General features: G+C 39.1%; 2 protein-coding genes across 2 annotated transcripts in view; both read right to left on the reverse strand.

Annotated features, from left to right (window-relative positions):
- Positions 1-977: 977 nt before the first annotated feature.
- adora2b (adenosine A2b receptor) lies at positions 978-16,930 on the reverse strand. Its single transcript, XM_084730802.1, has 3 exons — positions 16,227-16,930; positions 15,581-16,043; positions 978-2,558 (listed from the first exon to the last, which is right to left on the reverse strand). The coding sequence occupies exons 2-3, from the start codon at positions 15,898-15,900 to the stop codon at positions 1,823-1,825; spliced, it is 1,056 nt and encodes a 351-aa protein (XP_084586928.1). The 5' UTR covers positions 15,901-16,043; positions 16,227-16,930; the 3' UTR covers positions 978-1,822.
- A 4,844-nt stretch (positions 16,931-21,774) lies between these two features.
- specc1 (sperm antigen with calponin homology and coiled-coil domains 1) overlaps positions 21,775-23,597 on the reverse strand; it is a 94,065-nt gene continuing 92,242 nt past the window's right edge. The window contains exon 15 of the mRNA XM_084730803.1: positions 21,775-22,920. Within this exon, the coding sequence (XP_084586929.1) occupies positions 22,831-22,920 (90 nt within the window). The 3' untranslated portion in view covers positions 21,775-22,830. The remainder of the gene's footprint in view (positions 22,921-23,597) is intronic.

Below are 23,597 nucleotides of genomic sequence, written 5' to 3' on the forward strand. Positions count from 1 at the left end.
TAATTTATTTTTCTAATATGTATGAGAGAGGCTGTCTTTTTATCCATCTGTAGACTGCTGTGTCTGCCTTTACACACATTTACTGCTGAGGATTCAGTAGAGCAGTGAAGGAAAGACCTGCTGACACTAACACAGATGAAGCAGTAGCTAAGGAACAGTTTTGTTATGGTATTGAAAATTGGGCTGGGCGAGATAAAGATATTGTATCGATATTGTGATATGAGACTAGATATCATCTTAAATTTTGTATATTGTTATATTGTGTTATGACGTAAGCGTTGTCCTTTCCTGATTTTAAATGTTGCATTACAGTAAAGTGATGTAAATTTCTGATCTTACCAAACTGTTCTAGCTATTCTATTATATATTGCTTTTACCCACTTAGTCATGATATCCATATTACTAATGATTATTAATCAAAGACTTCATTGTGTTAATACTTTGTGAGAGCAGCAATAGTAATCTCTACATCATTGTGGCAATATGGATAAATATCAATATCAGAGTATTTGGTCAAAAAAATTGTGGCATTTGTTTTGTCCAGATCACCCAGCGCTACTATAAAATCGTCATACGTTTGCACTATTTGATAATTTCTGGTATGTTATTCTATTGAAAATGTGTATATTGAGATATATATATCGTATATCACGGAATAGCTCGAAAATATGTTATATTATATATTATTTATGAGCCATGTCACCCAGCCCTAACTGAAAGAAAACGTATATGTCAGCCTGTGATGGTCATGAATTCATTTTAAAGGATCACGAGCCAGAAATTACCACAGATATAGAGCCTGTTTACACCTGGTATTAAATGGTGTCTTGAGTGAGCGGATCACGAGAGGGCAGCTCTGAATATGTCAGTTCACACCTGACGTTAGAATGCATCACTCGTGATCGGATCTCACTTTCCTACTCTGTATGCAAAAACGTATGGGTACATTTTTTATTTTTATTTTTGCAAAGAACAAATGCACTCTTGCTTTTAACCAGCTGCCCAACAGTAGTGGCCAACATGCTGTGATAAATATAGGCAATGTTTTTTTAACACTAAGAAAGAAATAACTTTGTCCACAGCTGACAAAGCAGTAGCCAGTTATATTTTTGTAAAAATCTGACTTTTCTGTCAACCAAATGTCATCTAGTGTAAATGGTGAAATCAGTTGAAACAGATAGTGTGTTCACAATCTTAGTGATCAGATCTCAATGGGTCCTCAATGTGTTTTAGATGCATTCACGCCTGTACTGAGCTGTCTACTTGTGACTGGATCACCCAATGCACATGTTAATAGCAGGTGTAAACAGGCTTATAGACTACTACTATTGTACCTTTCTAGGTCCACATGTACAGATCTAGCCACACAAAGTTTTTTGATCTTTACATTCTCAAAGATAAGGTCTTAATAAATAAATTAATTAACACTGGCACTGAATGTCGACAATATAAAATAGCAGGGCATATAAAGGAGTGTTTGGAGTTATAACAGGGTGGATTCAGAATGATAAATAGCATTTTAGAATGTAGCAAAGTTTGGATCCTGTTCACAGTCCTACAAATCCAGTTAGCTTCAACATGAATCAAAAACTCCTTCACAATACAAAAGATATGTAAGACTCGCCATTCAACATTTTACTGCTTGACCCCTGATACTCAGCACAATTCATAAATAAATGTCCACATTCAAGGCGTATCTGGCATCTGTTCATCTTCACATATCACACCCTTGTTGTGTAAACATTATAAACCTCGTTGAAAATAAAATTCAAGAGTGAAACAACAGAGTTGACACAGATAATACTCCCTCTCCGTCATGTCTCTATAGCAGAGGGTCGATGGTCATGTGGATCTGGTCTCTGTTGCGTCTGCTGCCGTTGGAGCTGAGGTACAGCTCCTCCCTGCGGCACAGAAAGTGTTGGGCCAGGATCTTGCGGAAGGTGTTCCTGAAGTCCTGGATGCGGTAAGCATAGATGATAGGGTTGACTGCAGAGTTAGCATGAGATAGAATGATGGCCACATACATGACAATGGGCGGCTTCTTCAGCTCCCCATAAAATAGCGTGAGGCAGTTGAGGATGTGGACGGGCAGCCAGCAGACAGCGAACAGTCCCACGATGATAGAGAGGGATTTGGCGGCCCGGATCTCCTTCTGCAGCAGACTGTGATGATGGCTGTCCCCATTGCCCACACACTTGAGCTCAATCTGTCTCAGCTGCTTCCTGGCCACCGTAAAGATCTTCACATAGATGCCCAGCATTATGAGCAGTGGTGTCAACACACAGACAAAGAAATTAAAGTAGACCATGTAGTGCATGTCCACTACACTCTCAAAAAAGCACTTGAGCCTGCAGCTCCATAGTAAGTCTCCCGCTTCCCCCCTCTGCCCCTCCATGAGGCCAGCATTTGTAGTGTTGTCCGCCCAAGAGCTGCTGTTCCTGCAGCTCGTGATCTTCAAATTCCAGCCAAAGAAGGGGATGAGCCCAATGACGAAGGAGAGGATCCATAAAATAGCGATGATCTCTCTGGCAGTCTTTCCCGTCATCAACTCCTTGTACCTAGAGAAAACACAGCAGAAGTTACTGTCTGAATAATGTTCTCAATGAGGAAGTTTTGGACTGAATGTCACAGTGAAACTACAGCCCAGCTGTAATAGATACAAATACAACAATATGGCAAACATGTTTCTGTGATTTACTAATCTTATGGTGTGAGTATTTGTCTGTGTACCACTCATGATTGTTACAGACCTTCATCTTGACTTAGTTTTCTTGAATTACTTTCTAACTTTAACTACACTTAAATGTTATTGAGCAAGAAGTTGTTTGATAGTTGTAAACAGGATTTGAGCCAAAATTCACATATTTTGATCATTCTGCTCACATCAGAGAATGCTGATGTGTGGTGTTGGCTTTTGTTTGTGCAGCTTGTTGGTGTGCTACAGCTGACACATTGTTTTAATGCATCTCCATCGGCATAATAATGGCTAAGTATCAGGCAGACAGAATTGCTGTGATTTGGTGTAAGTTTTATGAGAAATGTCGTCCTCAAAGTCTTTTTTCTTTTTACAAACAACAAAAGACAACATCACAAACACAGGAGCAAACACAAGCATCCAACCCTCCACCCACAGCCACATCAACAAGACAAATGCCACGTTCAGACCGACTTTTGCCCTGCATGAAAAAATGCAGCCCTCTCATTTATTTGAATTCAGCCAGTCTGGCAGCACAGAGGAGGTGCCAACACAGGGTAAGACTCTACTACAGTCACAGTGAAGCTGTACTAGGCACAGCAGTGCTTTGAGCTATATGCTAACATACTCACGATGACTACTGTTTAGCAAATAAAATGTTTACTGTTACTGCTATTTTAGTGTAGTGTGAAAGCATGCTAACATTTGCTAATTAGCACAAAACACAAAGTACAGCTGAGGCTGATGGCAGTGTCATCAGTTTAGAAGGACTTCAATTATTGACCAAAGTATAGGTTAAAGTAAAAATTTTGATGATGGTGATGAAAAGTTTAGGGGTAACAAATGTTATTACAGTTCATCCTATGAGGAACATGAATGCGAGTATCAAATTTCATGACAATCCATCCAATAGTTGCTGAGATATTTTAACCTGGAACAAACAGGTGGACACTTCCATCTATAGACAACATAGTTTACCTGGAGCTGATGTTAGCTACCAGCCTGCTACACAGTGTGGCTAATGTTAGCAGTGCTAGCACAGGCCCGCTCTGCTTGCAGGTTAATGTCTGTGTTGAATGTGGTCACACATATCTCCAGTTGAATGAAATATTGCTAAATAGATTCACTGACTAGTATTTCTGGCCGACTAGCGAGGATGGCGACGTTTAATCATGCAGTCGACTAAGCACACACATCCCTACTGTATACCCACTTAAAAATATTCATTCGATTCATAACAATATAGTTTGTTTTCACAAATACCAGGTGGAGAGATATGACAGCCATGTGCCATGTTTCATGCTGAGGCTACATATCATAATACTTGTGGGGAACAGGTGTCAGCATTTCAGACCACTTGGAATTCTACTTTTATCATATTATATTATATTATGATTATGTCAACAGTTCACTGCACAATGATTTTTTTTATTTAGAGTAATATTGTAGGAATAATTAAATCTGTCAGTTTTTGGATAATATGATTTACATTATCTCAGTTTCAAGACAGTCGATGGCTGCCGTCACAAGATCTTCATCAATCCAAGCATATGGAATACATGATCATATTGACTGAGACTGTAAATATCCTCAGCTGTTAATGTCTGATAATACATACCCAGTCTCTTAGAATGACACTAAGTATGTGTAAATGCATGTACTGTATGAGTGTGGTGTTATTAATGGTGTGTCTCTGTTGGGTGGGTGTGAATAAATTAATAAATTAATTTGAGAATGAGTTTGAGATTATCTCTGCTTTTATCATGCTAGTCCATCCTGTCATCCTGATGTGGACACCCGAAATTCAATTAAAAAAGTCAAATTGCAAACAAGACAAAACCAGATAAACATAATTGGCTAAATAAGTTACATCCCACATTGCCTCCCATGTAACTTCCATTTTCCATGGAAGTATGCAAACTAACAGACGGAAATTAATGTTACTCCTGAGAACATTATCAGCTGCAAAATTAAAACTATCTATCTGACAGCATCTCACATCCTGCCTCTCTTAAATTTATATGACTTACATATTACTAAAAAACAAAACAAAACACATGCCTCGCTTGAGGTGGGAGGCTGCTTCACATGTGTTTCTATTCAGATACTCACACCAACAGAGCATGAAGCCTTCAAAGTGAAAAAAGCCAACAAAGCAGCACTGACAGACTTTTTTCATCTGCCTCTGCTTTGGGCTGTTCTGTAGTTTGATTCTTGACCTCCATCTGTATCATGTTTTCCACCATTAATAAAGAGATGAATGTTGAGTATTAGATTGATTTACACTGATTCAGCATATTTCCCATACAGCAACCACCTCACTGAAATATGAAATGAGATTCTGAACAGCAGGTGCAGCACTGACTCACACCAGCGTCGTCCTGACTGTCCCCATCATATGAACTGCGCTTGAAACGAAATGAGTTATTTCCTCAAAGTGATTCAGGCGAGCGATCGCGTGGTAATGACTCACATGGGTTATATGCTGACACGCACGCACACATACATACAGTCTGGGCTAGAGGTGCCACAAATAATCCATCTCTGCGCAGTACATGATCGCACCACATCAGAACTTACAATGTGACTTTTGCTGTTACACTTTGTAATGATGATCATCGTTAAACCATTAGTTCATGATGGGATAATCATTAGCAAATGATTGGTAATTAATTTCTTGGATATTCATCTGTTATGTCATTTACAAGCCATTAACCAAGTTATTGTTGATAAATCATTTGTGAATGATGAATAAGTCCTCATGTCATTAAAAGTTTTACAAATCATTTGATTGTGAATGATGTCTAAATATTGTTTACTTTTTATGAATAGTAACATATTTATTAACATGTTAAAGTACAATATGTGACCTAGTGTTTAAAAGTAAGAGCTGCAGTCATAAGTTAAAGTCACAAATGGTCTATTAAATAGCTTGAATCTCTATTTAATATACACTCTATGATTGAAGTGAGTTGAGTACAACATTAAAATTGGACAATGACAAGTGATTATGAGTCCTACACTGTGAGTTATTCAGCTGTTTCAACTGTCAAAGGTCTGTCGATGTAAAGCTAAGCATGTTATCCTGAAAACAAAAGCCCACTGCTCCAAATCCACACACTCTTCAGCAGTGTTGGGAATAACGCCGTTATAAATAACGCCGTTACGTAATGGCGTTATTTTTTCACTAACGAGGTAATCTAACTAATTATTTTTTCCGCCGTTACAACGCCGTTACCGTTACTGACGGTCAAAAGCGGTGCGTTACTTACTCTGAATAAATTGAAGAAACTACCAGCCGTAGCGAGTCTACTCTGCTCTGTTTATTTGTCATCCAAGACTTGGGGTGCGTTCAGGTTCGAGAATAGCGCACGTACTTCTTATGACTCCAGGCTGTTTGCCCCTGCTCATTCAATTAGACAATGCTTTCCAAAGCTTGCTAACGTTTCTGTGTTTGCTACACCTGAATGCTAGCCTCGTTCCCATCCCCCACTGTCAGCCAGCAAGAATGCTGCTTCCATCTTGAGGACGGCAGACGCTTTGAGGCTGACAGGAGGAGGAGGGGGACGAGGCTACCTGAATGCACCCCCTGGATAGATGCGATAGAAGTGATTGTGATTGGCTGAGGGTTAGAGTCATGTGTCATGGTAAGCCAATCAGAGCCGGTGTTTTCACACACAAACCGGAACAGCGCGTGCGGCAAACACACACACGCAAAACAGATGCAGAGGGATATGATGGCAGAGCATTTTTCAAATTCTTTGACATACAACAACTTCTTTTTAAAGTAACGGAAATAGTTACTTTCCCTGGTAACTAGTTACTTTTACTATAGAGTAATTCAGTTACTAACTCTACTACTTACTTTTTGGAAGAAGTAGTGAGTAACTATAACTAATTACTTTTTTAAAGTAACGTGCCCAACACTGCTCTTCAGTGACCGCCTGCCAGACTCCACTGACATATTGCTCAATTTAGCTGTTATAAACATCTACTCCTTGTAAAAGATCATTAATGATTTCTTATGACTCACAAACAGACACTCATTAAGGAAACTTTCGGCGTTAATTTGAACTGCATGTAATGTGAATCAGTGTTAAATGGGCAGTGGAATAAAACAGGGCAATACAAAAACAGGCTTTGCGAACCAGAATGGAAAATTCAAAGAAGTTTTGCTGTAGTTTTGTTGTCACAGAAGCCAATATTTCAACTAAACATGTTTTCAGATATCTGATGGCACATCATGGTCAGTTTATGGTCTAGGACAGAAAGTATATTGCATATTTCTCCTTTAAAGGACGGCTTCACGTTTCTTTTTAAAACAACATTCATATCCTCATATGTACATTCTTAAGAGTTATTGGTTGTTCTAGTCATTCCTGGCTGTGAAGAGATCCTGTCATAATCAAGTTTTAACGGAGTGATGAGACTAAATTTACAACCTTTGTTCTGTGTAAAAATGTGTTATAAAGTTGAGTGGAAGCTACTATGAAGCTTCAGCAGTTTGTATTGCATTAAAGTATCATCAGTAAGGGATTGCTGCAGAGCTTGTACAGACATAGGAAACCATTAGAGTGACTAATAGCTCTTTGAGCATGTGAGCATTGTGGTTAGACTCAAAACATGTAAGTAAGTGTAAGTGCTTAGTGCACTGTGGTCCCTTATGAAACATTTTCTTAACAATCATGGTAAACTATGAAATCTGGTTAAAGCATGAAAAGTATTTGCTAAGTTCCTTCTTTTCCTTCCTGCCTCTATTTGTGTGCCTCCTGATCACCACAACAAAGCATTCTTTGCAGTCTCCTCAGCCTGACCAGCCCTGCATCACCTGGTGTTTCACTTCAGTCTACTTGCCCATTGTTATGACTGCAGACTCTCACATCCTTTAAGAAAAGGTTTGATGCCCAGAAACAAATCAGAAGTAAGCAATACAGGAAGACTGCAGGCAACCTGATTGACTACAGAGATGCCACACAGCAGCAACATCCTTTGTCGTATTCTCTCTCCCTACTTGTTTCCTGTTTGACAGTGTTCCTCACTATCACCTGTCAAATTTGAGGTCACTCTTCCAAGCTGAAACATTCTCCTCATTATGCACAAATACATTATTAGCATTATTTGTAGGTTCAACAAAAATGGTCATTCATTTAAAATGTTATGTAATAATTTTTAAATAGTTCTACTGATCAAATTTTAATCATCTTTAAAACTGTTTGATTACAGCACTTTGAAAAACTCCAGTCTAGCATCAAACAAAGTTCACAACATTCTCCAGACGTGGGCCCAGCACCGACAATGAAAACATTGTGATCGCAAAGGACATGAAGCCAGTGTGTGTATTGGTACTTTTAAAATGTTTTCAGCACTTCCTCATAGAGCCCAAACAGTTTGAATTGCCAGTTTCACCTCCTTCACATCAGTGCTCACCATCTCGTGTTCACGCTGTATACAAATGACTGCAGACTGATAACTGTAATATCATGATATATGATATATATCATGAAACTTTCATACCATTTCAGCTCTACTGTTAAATTATATATAAACATGAAATACATGAAACATGCCAGGGGCAGGTGAGAGGAGTTCTGCTCCGGTAGGTGCAGACAGTGCTGTGTTGAGTGAGGACAGTGTTCATAGTAATGAAGGAAAGTAGTACTATAAGAGGCTGCAAGAGATAAAAGTGTAGTCAAGCAATGAGGAAGTGGGTTCAACCGTCAAAGTCATCAAAGGGTAGTTTCAGAGGCACACATTTGTTAGTAAAATGAAATTGTTGTTACTGGAAGATAGAGCTTATTAATCATTAGTCCGGTTTACCACTGAGTGGGCACTGAGAGCGGAAGCATTATATTAATTATAATAATCGCAAATATGAATTATTCATTGGTGGTGTGCGAGCTCCGCCTCTGTCTTGTGCCCCCCTGCATTAAGGCGAGCAGGTCGCCCCGGGGGCCATGAATAATACAACGCTGTGCCCACAGAGGAAGCTTCAGAGCTCACGATGACCTGCACACTTTCACCCTGTTCCTCTCCATCCTCACTCACAAGTGCAGCAGGCTGCACAGGGGCCGTTTCCCAGAGGGCCCATCTCCTGCACATCGCCTCCCACTCTGTTTCTGTGTTTGGAGGCAGGGAGCGGGCGAGTGGCTGAATGGATTAGTTCTGGCATGACGACAGCACACTGGCATCTATCTTTGTTTTGCTTTCTTCCCCTGCTCCATTCTCCATACATCCCTTCTCCTCTCTCTGTCACTGTGCTTCCGCCCAGGGAACAGACCTCAGCCAGGCCACACACACACTCTACACACACTCACAACATCCGTTTAAATGTCCATCAGTGTCCACTGTCCTGCTCCACACAGTCTAACAGGTGGCCGTTCACACTCGCAACACAAGGCAGTTCTATACTTCAGCAGCCTGTTGGTGTGAATGCAGACAGAGCTGTGCAGCATTTGCATTATGAAAGTATCTCTCACAGTAATGTTGTGTAACATGGTGAAGGCAAGTTGAGGGGAATTTTTTTTTTTTAATTTTTACATCCTGAATAACATCATCATGAAAATGATGAGTGTTTTGATAGAAGAGGAAAAGGTAAATAGTAGTGACATTGAACCCATCCCAGGGTGTGACTGCGTCTTTCTACAACAAGCTCTTTCAATATTTAGTCAGTTGGGCTGACTAGTAGTAATAAAGTTTTCACCAGTGGAAATGACATTTCGACACACTGAAATGAAATCTGTAAAAAAAAAGTTTGACATGTTTCAGTATAGAAATAGAACTTACATTTAGATGTGTCAAAACTGATTTACATGTCTTGAACTTAATTATAGATATCAGTACTTCCCTTTTCACTGGTTGATTCCAGTTAACATGATTAAATGTCCACATGTAGAAAAAGATTGTAACTAGTGGAAATATAATTTCCATTAGTCAAATATCAACAATTGCATTTCTCATATGTCAGACATTAACAATACATTTAGGATATTCTGCCCTAATTAGCAAATATCTTTTCAGACATGTACATTGAAGATATGTACAATGACATGTTGACTAGTGAAAATTCTTTTTTTGATATCTAAAATTCAAGTCTGACATGTTATAAAAGGAATTGTAGATATCTCAAATATAATTATTACTAATACAAATACAATTATCACTAGTTACAACAGCATTTCAGGTATCTGAAATGCAATCCTAGATATCTGAAATTATATTCTTACTAGTTACAATTCCAATTTGCTTGTGACAAGTCAGATTTTAATTGTATATGTTTTCTAGAATTCCATTTATGATATGTGTAATGTAAGAACAACTGTAGATATCTACAGTTAACATTGCCACTCATGAGAGCTGCATTGGTGATATCATTAAGTACAATTGTAACTAAAATTGCATCATGGATATGTTGACTTGGAATTATAACACATAGAAGTTGAGGGTTAAAGTGCAGTTGCAGATATCTACAGTGGATTTTTCAATTAGTAACAAATTAATTGTTTGTATCAAGAATTAACATTGTGACTACTGAGAAATGACTTGTAGATATCTTGAATGCTACGAGTCATGGATATGTTGACTTGAATTTCTAACTAGTCAGAAAGAAACTGATACCACTGTGAGTTAAACGCTAGGACTTGACATAGTCCTGCTGACCTGCTCAACAAGTCTTGATTTGGTCTCGCTCAACTCATTACTAAAGTGATACTTCCCTCCAAATCTGTTTTTAACCTTTAGAGTTGGTTTCCTTCATCTCAGTAAATAGAGGCTGTTGTCAGTTTGGTTTCACTGTGATATAAACCTCCACTACCCTGCAGTCCCTCATGTCTGTCAGCTGAGTGTGAAGCTAGAGGTGGAAATCTATTAGCTTATCTGAGAGTGACGGCAGCGAGCAAGACTCTGTCCAAAGCTCAAAAACCATCTACCATAGCAGCACATGTAAAGCTCACTCATAAACACAGTGTATCTTATTTGTTTAATCTACACACAAACCAAAATGTAAATAACATGTTGTGGTTTTACAAGAAGTTATGTGCTACATGCAGCAGCTTCACTGTACAAGGACAGAAACGGTTCCAGCACATAACTCACCGTAAAACTGCAACTTGTCAAATTTACACGTTTTAAGTTTTAGTACAGATAAAACAGTTGAGATGTAATGTGTTAATTACTGAGCTTTAGAGTTGCTGGTAGTTAGATTCAGATCCAGACTGTCTTCCTCTTGTTTACATTGCTAAGCCGAGCTAACCGTCTCCTCACTGTAGCTTCATATTTAGAGTGAAATCTATCAGTCCTCTCATCGAACTCTCAGCAAAAATAAGCAAATAAACGGAAAGGTCAGTCCAATCCAGAGTGTTTGATTTAAACTGAGATAAATGTCCACAAAAATCTTAATATTTTATTTTCTAGAAGAGCTGCAAATGTCACACTCATCATACATCACCAACACTGACATCCAGTCCTAAACCTTAAAAACACCAGTGTGTAGGATTTAGTGACATGTGGGCGTGAAGTTCCAGATTGCAAACACCTCATCTTAGTCTCCCCCATCAAGCGTGTAGTAGAAACTACGGTGGCCACGAAACTCATAAAAACATGAGAGGCCATATCTAGAGTCGGTGTTTGGTTTGTCTGTTCTGGGCTACTGTAGCAACATGACAGCACAACATGGCTCCATGGAACAGGACCTGCATCCTTTGTAGATATAAAGGGGTTATTCTCAGGTAAAAAAAACAAAAAAAAAAACAGCCATTTTTATGTTCAGGTGATTATACACCAATGAAAACATACTTATGATTTTTTGATCATTTTTGCCATATTCTGCCATAAATTCCCCAAACTTAAATTTCTAACTAGTATTAACAGTAGGGCTGCAATGAACTAGTATTAATACAATTAATTAGTTAATCGTTTAGTCTATAAAATGTCAAAAATTGTGAAAAATGCTCATTACAGTTTCCCAGGGCCCAAAGTGACGTCTTCATTTTGTCTCCACTGCAAAGCAGCAAATCCTCATGTTTAAGAAGCTGAAACCAGCAAATGTTTGACATTTTCACTTGAAAAATTACTTAAACTATTAATCGATTATCAAAACAACAATTTTCTTTCAACCAACTAATCTATTGATCAGCTAATCATTGCAGCTTAATGGACATCTTTTTATTCAGTGTCTTCTATCATCCATGGCTGATCCGGGGTCATTTCAGGACTCTCTTCTTGTTGTTGTGGATAACGTGCGCCTCACTGATGCTACATCGCTCAGTGTGTCTGCATCTCAAACCATATTTCCACCTGGACTCAAGTCCAACCACAACAGAGCCTTGTGTCGTTCTTCAACTGTTTCTTTTCCACATTCTTCAGTATTTCTGAAACACTACAGGATCATTTACATCAAACATAACACTGTACTACATCCACTATCTGTCACAGCCTAGGCTGAGATCATTGTTGTTTTTCCTGTGTTCTCCCCGTTTTCTCCTGTGTCTTCTCCTCCCGTGTGTGTGTGTGTGTGTGTGTGTGTGTGTGTGTGTGTGTGTGTGTGTGTGTGTGTGTGTGTGTGTGTGTGTGTGTGTTGTGGGCATGGCTCCGTCATCAGGTACCTGGTGGACCTCCACAGCTGCATGCGATCGCCTCGTCAGTACTCAGTACAAGTAACCAGCTCTCCAGCCATGCAGTGCCAGACTGTTCTACCAGTTTAGTGGTACACTTCAGGCCGCTCTGTTCTCTGTATTGTTGAAGAGATTCCAGTGTTTTTCCTTGTGTGTCTTTATACTAACATCTCCTCTCCTGTGCCTCAGGATCCAGCTGACATCTCAACCACAAGCCCTCTACAGTCACAGCAGCAGCTCAGCAGCTCCTGCCTGCCTGCCTGCCCCCTGCCTTCACCATCACCCTTCACCCTCGTTTGTTCAAATAAATCCCCTTACTGTGTTCAACTACTTTTGGTGTCCAAGTCTGCATTTGGGTCCTAAACAACAGCCCTTAACAAAATCCACCTACATGTACTGAAACAGAGACAAAAATACTCTTAAAGTGATGAAGAGAACTGTTGAATCAGCAGCCAGGCGAGACGATGCTTGGTCTCCCACTCTGACCACAGTGAGGCGGCGCTGTTGGTGTGGGAGGGTGGGTGTGGACAATCCTTTGAGGTCTCTGATGTGCTAAAGGTTATTTGAACACTCCAACAGGACGTAGGTACAAAATAGCTAGAGGGTCTTTTTCTGAGAAATGCAGACAGGGGCTTGCAGCAAGCGTTGAGTGGGTGTGCAGCTCTGTCATCTCACGGGGTTTCAAACATCTGGCTCTGGCCTTTCACTTCCACTTAAACCATCTGTGAAAACACTTTTATCTGAGAAAGAACTGTGGTCCCAAATGCCTGCACGCTGGACACAAACTCACACACACAGTGGACATGTAATCTGAGCTGAACATACACACACTGCTCTCATTGTCACGTGTGTGTGTGTTGGAGCTCTGCTTTCAAAGGAAACAATAAAATGTCATGTTGAGAACATTTTACAGAGACTGTTGGAGCGTGTCGCTGCTTTAAAGACGATTAAACTCTGTTTTCTATGTGAGGAGGTAGAATGAGGTGCGTTAAGGTTCAGTTTCTGTCTGTAGGTCAAAAATAGAAGCAGAGACAGGGCTTTTACAAGCTACTGACTTGGTTGATGGCAGAAACGTTCATCCCAGACTGGTGTCAAACTGTCCTTTCTTGCCAGAGTTTGAGTCTAATGGAAATGACAGCACATCGCAGCACAAACAGCCCCCAGAACCACAACCACTGCCCACAACATTCACTGCAGAAAGTGTCACCCTGAAAAAAAATAGTAAACTGACAGCTCTCGTGGATGGTGTTATGTCACGAACAGCACCACAAGGAAACGCACGTTTCACATTTGATAGTAAAGCTTTTTTTCCCCCTCAGTTCACGGAAACATCAGGCAGCACTGTGCCTGTTTGTGTTTCCTCTGGCAGACTGTGGACGCGCTGCACAGTGCAGCTCGCTAACCTTTCCCATGAGGATCAATGGAAGTGACACACTATGGCCACGTATTGATCCAGCATCATGTCACATCAAACAGCTGCGTGACAGATCTTTGCAGTTTTTTATAATCTGCAAGTGTGAGATGAAACACACACAGCCTGCTGCTCAACATCAAGAGTTTACTACTGAGCCACTGAGGAAAATGATTTAAAATTAACTCAAGTGCTCACTATGTTCAGGGTGTCACGATATACTGATACTGACGATAGAAATTGTATTAAAAGTTGAAATATTGGTATCATATTAATACACATATGATAAGACTGTGTAAATAATCCAGCACCTCTTAAACAGACCGTATGTTCTAACATCAGCCACAATTATGGTTACACACACACTCTCTCCAACTTCCTGTACTCGTATTTTGAGTGTAATTCATTTGCAAAAAATGCACTCTAAATAAAGTCAGATAATTTTAACTGATAGGATTTTTATTCATATTTTCTATGTTGCAATAATATTGTGAATTCTTTTGGCCAAAGTAATCAGTGCGGGGTAAATCTCATTGAGACAGCCTTAGTGCCCAGATATTATTCAGTTTCTCCTGCTAAAATATCAAAGTCACCAGCACACTTTCACATCACTGAATCAAGGTTAAAGAACATCCACTTCAAAGTGTTTGCTAAGTCTGCATCTAACACCAGAATTATCTGATTATCTCTCCAAGCTTAGATATTAACTATGCTATTTTTACACACAGCATTAAGCTCCATAGTAAAGTGACTCATAAGATCACAGAGCTGACACTGATCTTATAGCTCCTGAATTCAGTTATTTTCTGTAGAGGACACGTGGCAATATTTAAGGACTTAATTTTGAAGTTATTTTGAGCTCTTTTGTGGAGGCAGGAGGAAAGGAAGTCAGTGTTTTTCTGCATTTTTATAACACTGTGTTTGAACAAGTGATACTTAATCAATTAGTCCAGAGGTTCCCAAACTTTTTCATGCCAAGGTAATAGCTGCACGTTCAACCACAGACGCCCAGTTTGAGAGGATTTGTCTTAAGGAATCATTTTTTGAAGCTAATACAATCTACACAGCCAATCAATGATCACTAAGACTATATTACAGTTTTGCTGTGGACCCCTGTTGGTCCCTGGTCCCCAGTTTGAAAAACACTGGTCTATAAACCTGTCTATAAAATATAAAAAAAATATCAAAATTGCTCATCAGAATTTCCCAGACCCCAGAGTGACATTTTCAGATTGTTTCTTTTGTCCAACCAGCAGTCCAAAACCTAAAGACTCCTCATTTGCTGTCATGACTGATAAAGAAAAGCAGTGAATCTTCACATTTAACAAGCTGAAACCAACAAAATTTGACATTTATGCTTAGTGCAATGATTAACAAAAGCAGCTCATTTTCTTTTCATCACCAATCAATTAATTGAATGATCTTCACAGCTCTAGTGGTTGATTTCCAAACATGGTCCCCTATCACGGCCTGAAACTAACGATAATTTTCACTATTGATTAGTCAGTCAATATTTTCACAATAAATCTATTAGTTGTTTGTTCCATAAAATGTAAGAAAATAGTGAAAAGATATTCAGTTTACTTTCAGAGTAAAGAAACCAGAAACTAACTAACTGATTATCAGAATAGTTGGCCATTAAGTTAACTGTTGACAGCTTAATGGTTAATCATCGCATTTTAAAGACTTTCATTAATTTTGATTGATTAAAAGAAAGAAAAATAAGTGTTAAAGAGTGACCATTCTAGTCTGAGGTGTCACCATCCTCACACCTACAGGAGTTATCTTGTCACATGGGGATTCATCTAATGATTAATTTCACTTCATTCATTAAAAAAAAAAAAAAAAAATCCCAATAACACTCACCTCAGAGGGATTTTGACGGCCAGATATCTATCTATTGCAATAGCCAGCAGGCTGAAGATGGAGCTTTGTGTCAGTACCAGGACAAAACACGCCAGAAAGAGGCATCCATAGAAGTCCAGGCGGATGCCGAGGCTGATGGTGATGGCGAAGGGGATGGCAAGACAACCGACCAGGATATCAGCCACGGCCAGAGACACCAGAAAATAGTTGGTGGCGTTCTTCAGAGTGGTGTTGATGGAGACAGCCCAGCAAACCAGTATGTTGCCGGATATGGAGAGAACAGCAATGACTACTTCAATCACGATGTATAACGTCTTCATCTCAGCAAAGTGTGTAAAGTTGGAGGACTGAAACCTGCAGGCTGTTCACAGAGAGGACGCTGCCTCTAGTCCCAGAGGAGTAAAGAAGTCTTTCTGCTGTAATCCAAAATTATTCCACAAGTGTGATCTGCACAACCAGCCATCTGTTGAAAAGAAAAGGAGTGACTTTACATTCATCTTAAGAAAAAGCTGCAATTCACTACCACTGCATCACAAAGTTGTGAAAAGCTGCAGCTGCTGCGTAATAACGCATCAACCATTTACTTCTGCTGCAGAGGTGTGCACACTAAACGGGAAGAAAGTGACTGAACACTGTTGTGACTCACTTTAATGAACCTGAACATCGTCTCTTGATGTAATCACACCAGCAGCAACCGATCTGTGGAGCGTTTCAGCGGCATCTGAGTGTCTGCAGAGCGAGAGTGACACAACTTCCTCCGCGAAAGCAGCGGTTTGACGTGGAGAGAGAAACACAAGACAAGAAAAGAGGGGAAAAAAAACTCTATTTCACAGAGAGGCCACGCCCCAAACACACAGACACACACACACGCTCGCATGCGGTTACAAGTAGCAGCATAATATGGGTGGAATCCCAAGCGAGCGTTACCGGCAGCTGTGCGTAATTACGCACCAATTAAACAGCATCGACGACGCCTCCACGTGTTTTTTCGTTTAATGGAAATGTTTGTAGCACACACACTCAAGACTCAGACACGCTGCATCTGGTTTCAATCAATCCGAGGTCGTGGAGTTGTTGCCCTCACAGCCAACAGGCACTCAGTGGAGGCAAAGTCAACCAAAAAAAAAAAAAAAAAAACTTGATTTACCCCCCTTTCACTGTGTTTGCAAAATATTGTTTACATTCTGCTTATTGCTGACGCAAACACATTATCAGATGAAGTCAGAGTAGGAAGTAATGCTTACACACCCGTCGGAAAACTTGTTTTTCGTGGTGAACTAATCATAGAAATAGAGCCATCTGTCAACTTAGTCAAGACCTAAAAAGAAACCCCTGTCCCTGATCATACTGGTCCACATTTGTCGGAGATATTTGTTGGGAAAGAGTCTGGCTTTTTAACCAATAAATTTAAAGAGATATTTAAAAAAAAAGTTAATATCCAAATGAGGTAAAATACACATATTCTTTACTCAAGTAGGATTTACAAATAATTGTGTATAAACTCTGAAATGAAATCAGTGTATCCACATTCAGTCTCCTTCTCTGTTTCATCTTATGTCGTTCACGTCGTTTTTCGTCTTTTTACATTGTTTTTGTCTTGTTACATACTTTTGTAATTTTTCATCTTGTTATGTCTTTTCTATCTTGTATGTCGTTTTCGGCTTGTCACATTTTTTTTTTTTTAATATTTTACGTCGTTTGTCGTCTTTTATATAGTTTTCATCTTATTAGGACTTTTAAATTGTTTTTCGTCTTTTGCATTGTTTTCATCTCGCTCCGTCTTTGACTTCGTTTTTGTCTTGTCACGTTTGGCTCGTGTGATATGCAGTGATGGACACACAAGAGTCATCTTCTCTATGTGTTATTGTTCCATCCATTTTAGTTGGTCTTGAGGTTGAGAAGGTGGCGCGTAATGATGCAAAATAAAAATGATGAACAGTTCCCCTCAGGTGCATTAGTGCAGATATTGCAAGTGCAGGTACAGATATTTGTGTTAAAATGTAGGGAATACAAGTAAAAAGTTGTTAGAAAAATAAACACTGAAGTAAAGTACAGATACATGAAAACTATACTTTATGTACAGTAACAAAGTATTTGTACTTACTTCCCATCTCTGTGTTCATCCAAGTAATTATTATTTGCAAAAAACTCAAGACAGACAGTTAAAACAGAGAGAGTTAAAACACTGGAACATTTATGTTGGTCTTGCCGAATGTGGAGTAAACTGTCACAATTCATTGTTGATATCTGTCTTCACTTTGTATGACTTTGGAAAAATGCATTGTGTGGATTTACTGAATATGACAGGAATCCTCTTCGCAATCTAATCTAATCTGTTTATCATTTTGAATTAATTTTATCTTCACAGATCCAAATTCACTAGCAAGCATGAGGGTGATTAGATAATGATAGAATTTTCATTTTTGTGTGAACTATCCGTTTAAAACAGAGAATTAACAATATATTTGGTTAAGTCTTTTATGTTTATGTTTTACAACTTTTGGTCCCCTTGGCTGAGATTTTAGACTCAAATGCTGTATATATAGTCATTAAAATGAAATGGAAATCAGTCTTCAAGTGAACAAAGGCCATGATATTTCTGAAAACAGAATATTATTATTGTGTGCTTCTTGTCTTATGACCATCACTGAACTCTCCTCATGATCAAGCAGACTGGTCATAAATGTTCAGTCAAACAGAACCTATAAACCACAGTTTGTCCTTTACATATTCAAGTCTTTTTTAATCCTTCAGACCTTATTACTATGTTTATTTGTTTTTGTTTGTTTGTTTGTTTTACTGTATTTAGATATTTCAGTTATCTCTAAGTGTTACCACATGGGCACGTACTGCTGCTGAACTGTTCCCACACACCAAAATGGTTTACAGCCCTGGCACAGAACTTTACTGGGCACAATGGAAAAGTTTAACCTCAACTAGAGGCACACACTGGTATTATGTGAATGTACCAGATTCTCAAACACTTAAGTAACCTACAGTTTCATAGTCTGCAAACAATGAGTGCCTCAACTGTCAAAATATAACCCGAATGATAAGAAAACTACAGACCATCCTGTGATGAGATCACACCAGCAACACTGCCCATCAACATGTGGACGTTGTGTAGTACATGAGTACTCAGCAGTCATTACTACATTATTACATGAGTACACAGTACTAATGGGTATGACCCAGTGTGGAAAATACCTGTTGGCAGTCAGGGGTTCCTCCCTATTTAGTGCGTCAGTGTTATGCTGAAGTCTGACAATAAAATGGAATGGAAATATACAAGATTTGAGGCCATATATCAACGGAGTCTAAGAATGATGTTTAAGCAGAAAAAAATCCACTGCTTTTCAGGTTGTTCAGGAAAATATTAATTTTTCTGAACTACACAACATTAGGATTGTGAACCATTTGCAGGATATGAAAAGGCACTATAAGAGGAAAGACCACAATATTTTTCTGTGTTCAAATGTTTTGTTAGTTTGTTAGATTTATGTCATGTTCCATTTGAACAGGGAAGTTGGAATTTCCAAGTTCACCAGCCGTGACCTCAAAATCCAATATGGCTGCCCCACGCACAGGGGGGTTACTTACAAGTATCACAATATTAAAGTAATGTAACTTTATTACTATCCATTACTTATGAATTACCCCCAATATAAAATATGGTGAAATTGCTTAGTCTAATAAAGTGTTTTATGTTTATTGTTTAGTTTATTAGTTTGTCCAGCTGTTCCTTCCTTCGTTGTTCAAAATTGATTGATTGATTGATTCATTGATTTAATGACAAAAAATGGCAGAATTTCCACCCAGTGAAGCATTTTTTCACTAGAGGCCATGATAATAACCTGGCAGCTGTAAGATTAGCTGGTTTTACTCAAACCAGAGTGGTGCTGTCAGACTTGGATAGAGTTGTAATGTGTGAGTACTGCATATGTTAATATATCATTCTTTTAAAATTATGATCTTGTTAGGTACTCCCATTTTTTTGTATCCAGATTATGAAATCACACTACACGTAATCCATTACTCCCTAATCCTGTCCAGTGAAAGTTGTTTATTAGCACACAGGTGTCTCGTTAAATCAGTCATACACACAGTACTGTCTGTAGACATTTTACTGTGGTGTTTCTATGTGCAAACTACCACAGAACGTCTTATTAAGCACGTTTTTTCCTGACTTGTTTTACTGTAAGGTGGTGATGATGTCATTCCCAGCTCCGACCTCTGAGGTAAATGGAACACACCAACAGAAAGCTTATAAAAAACATTTTAGTGACAACTGTAAATGACAAATTATTTTATAAATAAGAATTTTCCAGAGACCTGCCAAAATTTTGCTGTTAAGGCTTTTAGAGGATCTAATGGGTTAAAAAAAAAATCTGATGCCTAAGACCCCTGGTATTTCACACCATGGTAGGACCACACCCACATTCAAACTCTGCCTTCATTTTGATCTCAACCTCACACCTGTGAATTTTCATGACTGCATCTTGTATGATTGTGACACTATCATGTTGACAGAATCTGTCCACAGACAAACAGACATATGAACGCCTGACAACGTACTCAAAGCTGTGTCTGTTGTAGTTCCTGCTACTGTAGCTAAATCTTGCCATGATGACACACACACGGATACACACACCGACTCACAAGGTGAAAATAATACCAGCCAATACCAGTTACAACAACGTCCTATTTCATGGCAAACAATGTGCCATCATAAAAACAGTGTAACTGTGAAAATTAAAAAATCTTCAATTTCACCGGAAAAAAGTTCATACCACACATTTTTTAAGAATCAATCATTAACAATAATTGGGGAAGCAAGTAATAAAAAAAGATCCAAGCTGAATTTTTAGTGAAATAAATGCCAGCACAATAGCATTAGAAAACTTTGTTTGCTCATTTTTCCAACATAAATCATACTCATTCAATGTGGTGTCACTCCATTTTTTCCCCGTCTCATCCACACCCCACCTGCAGCAGCTCTATGCCCCACAGTCTGACGAACACTGTTCGGTCCTATAATTTCCTGTTGCCAATAGGCAGTGCTATGACTAAGATACGTACCTTCTACTTCCAGTGCCCCTGCTCGGACCACACCCATCTTCAAACTCAGCCTTCATTTCTATCTCAACTACACACCTGTGAAGTTTCGTGAAAGCATCTTGCATGGTTGTGATGCTATGACATTGACAAAATCTGTCTACAGACAGACTGCTACACTGCTCCCACTACGGCCTCTAGAACCACATCTTGCCATGATCACACACACACACACACACACACACACACACACACACACACACACACACACACACACACACACACACAGACTCACAAGGTGGAAACAATACCAGCCCTACTGTAAGCTCAAGTTACAACAACTTTCTGTTTCATGGTGAATAATGAGTCATCATGGCAACAGTGTTTGATGAAAACTCACAAGTTTCACTATTCCGCATCATCAGGTCTCAAGACTTTTCTGACCACACGTGAGGTGGATCTGGTGAACCTTCACGGAGCAATTTGTAAGAGTGTAGGGCCTGTAATTTCCTGTGGCCAGTAGGTGTTGCTATGACGATGATTCATATCTGACTACTTCTGGCCCTTGCTCAGACCACATCCATCTTTAAACTCAGCCTTTATTTTCATCTCGACTACACACATGAAGCTTTGTTACTAATTCACAGTTGCGATGCTATCACACTGACAAAATCTGTCTACAGACAAGGAGACAGACATATAATCACCCTTCAAAGTACTTAAAACTCCTTCTGTGGTAGTTCCAGCTACAGTGGGTGTTTCCAGGACCACATTTTGCCTTGATGACACACTCACAAAGTGAAAACACCTGACCCTTCAACTGAGCCCTGCTAATGTTAGCAAAAGACTAGCTAAGTAGCTAGTTGATATTAGGAAAATGATAGTTAATCAGCTAGCTAGCTAACTAATGCTTTGCTAACAGGTCTTTTAACAGTAATCAGAATTTGATTTGATTTTCTACATAGACAAACGTAGCACATAACACATTAAAGCAGAGGAAACAGAAAAGAGGAAAGTTGAAGGAGCAGCCAAGCTTGCTCATCTGTCACTGGAGCACAGAGCAGAACAGGGCAGGACTTAGGAAGGGTCAAGACTACCAATATGTTGTGACATCTGGTGAGAAAGTGACTGATCAAATCTAAAACTTGACAATCCTTTATTGAGCAATATCAATCCAACATTCCTCCGACTCTGACATCCGTAAATAGAAAACTGCATACATTTCTGTCCTCTTTCTTACTTCTCAGGATGCATGTAAATAAATAAATAACACTTTTTATCTTCCAAAACATAAGGGCATCTGCAAATGGAGGCTTGTCTAAATCATACCACAGATAAAGTGTTGTGCCTCAACTTTTACATGTAAAAGTTATCCTCTCCTTCATTATTTAACATGGCATGCCAAATATATGTATATATTTTGCAAAGCAGCTGCAGTACCATAGTTGTTGAGAGAGTCTTGATGGAAAACGTGAAGAAACGAGACAGGAGGACACAGACAGCACGATGGTTTGATTCAGCCAGTCCTTAGTGCTGTAAACAACGCAAACATAGAGATCTATCTGTTTCCATAAAAAATACTTCTACAAAACTATTCAACAACTCTCATAGTGTTAAATCATTTAGTGTCACGTCACAGATGGCAGCTAGGGTTCTTACTTTAATCTTTACGGACACACGCAATTAAAGATGGAAAATATAAAGACTTCAGCTCAAACCTGTCAAAATACTTTCTGCTCTGCAAAGTAGAAGTCCAGCTCATTCACAGTAAGCACTCTGTTGATCATTTGAAGCAACATTTCAGCAAGATTTACCAAACGTTGGGATCACACTGTTTCAGTTCAGTGAAAGGTGACATCACACTGCACACTCAGACAGAAGGTTCCACTTTGACCATGCATAGATAGTCTGGTATAAGTTGATTTTTGGCAGAAGACTTGGCACATGTTCACGTGTTTCCTGACTGCAGTCTTTGTAAATTTGGGTTTCAGCACTAACTGTAGCGTCCTGGTAACAAATGAGAAAACAGCAGCTCTGTGGCTGTTTTAAATTCCTCTGTCATGAGCAGGAGAGGGGTTGAGGTGGCAGCATTCAGTCTGTCTGGAAGGTGAATGTAGTGCTGACAGACGGTGACAGAAAAGTGCTGCAGTGCCTCTGATCCATCAGGTCTCCAGCTCCTCTTTCCACACCAGTGGTCAGGTCTCAAAGTACTTATAGATCTGAGAGACGTACAGCATGACGCTCTGCCAGTCTGGCCTGTCGGTCTTCATCAGCTCCTCAATGTCCTGTTTAGAACAGAAGAACAACGATTCAGAAGACATCAGGATGACATCAGGGAAATCAGACAGTAGTGTAGAACTCAAATGCAACATCCATCCCAGTTTTGTGTACCTGCATCAATAGTGTCTCATATTTTGTTTTTGATTACATTTCTGATCATAAATTCTATATTATTATGTAATCAAAAATACATATCTTTTTTCTTACCTGTAGTGTTATTTATCCATCAAGATTGTTTTGGTCGGTCCTCTCCTGAGTATAATGGCGCTCGACTTTTGCCAAAAAAATACATTTGATTATATTTACTCATGGACGAGAGGCTCATCCAAAACACTTAATCAATAAGACTAAGAAAAAAACACTATACTATATTGCACAAAAACTTTATTCAAAACTTTGCAAATCCCTGCTCCAGCAGTTGGCAGTGGCATTGAAGTAGGTGCTTCACAATCTGTTGCCTGGAGCAGATCTGCACTCTAGTGACTGCACTCTTCAAGTTTAATCTGTTGATCGACATGCTTATGGTGTAAATCCTCACAAGCAAAATATTGAAAAACACTCACAGTCTTTCAAACATAACATAAATGCTTGATTGATTCTAGCAATTTTATAGCACCATAAACAAAAATAGAAGATCAGTCTTTAAAATAAATTCAATGAGTTCATCCTCAAACGTTAATAC

Source organism: Lutjanus erythropterus, chromosome 11 (genome assembly GCF_056507025.1).
Source record: "Lutjanus erythropterus isolate fLutEry1 chromosome 11, fLutEry1.hap2, whole genome shotgun sequence".
Lineage (NCBI taxonomy): Eukaryota > Metazoa > Chordata > Actinopteri > Lutjaniformes > Lutjanidae > Lutjanus > Lutjanus erythropterus.

Coding starts and splice junctions, on each gene's coding strand:
- adora2b (XM_084730802.1), bottom strand. CDS start 15,900: ATGAAGACGTTATACATCGTGATTGAAGTAGTCATTGCTGTTCTCTCC. Junction 2,559..15,580: donor GCCGTCAAAATCCCTCTGAG/GTGAGTGTTATT, acceptor TGTTTTCTCTAG/GTACAAGGAGTTGATGACGG.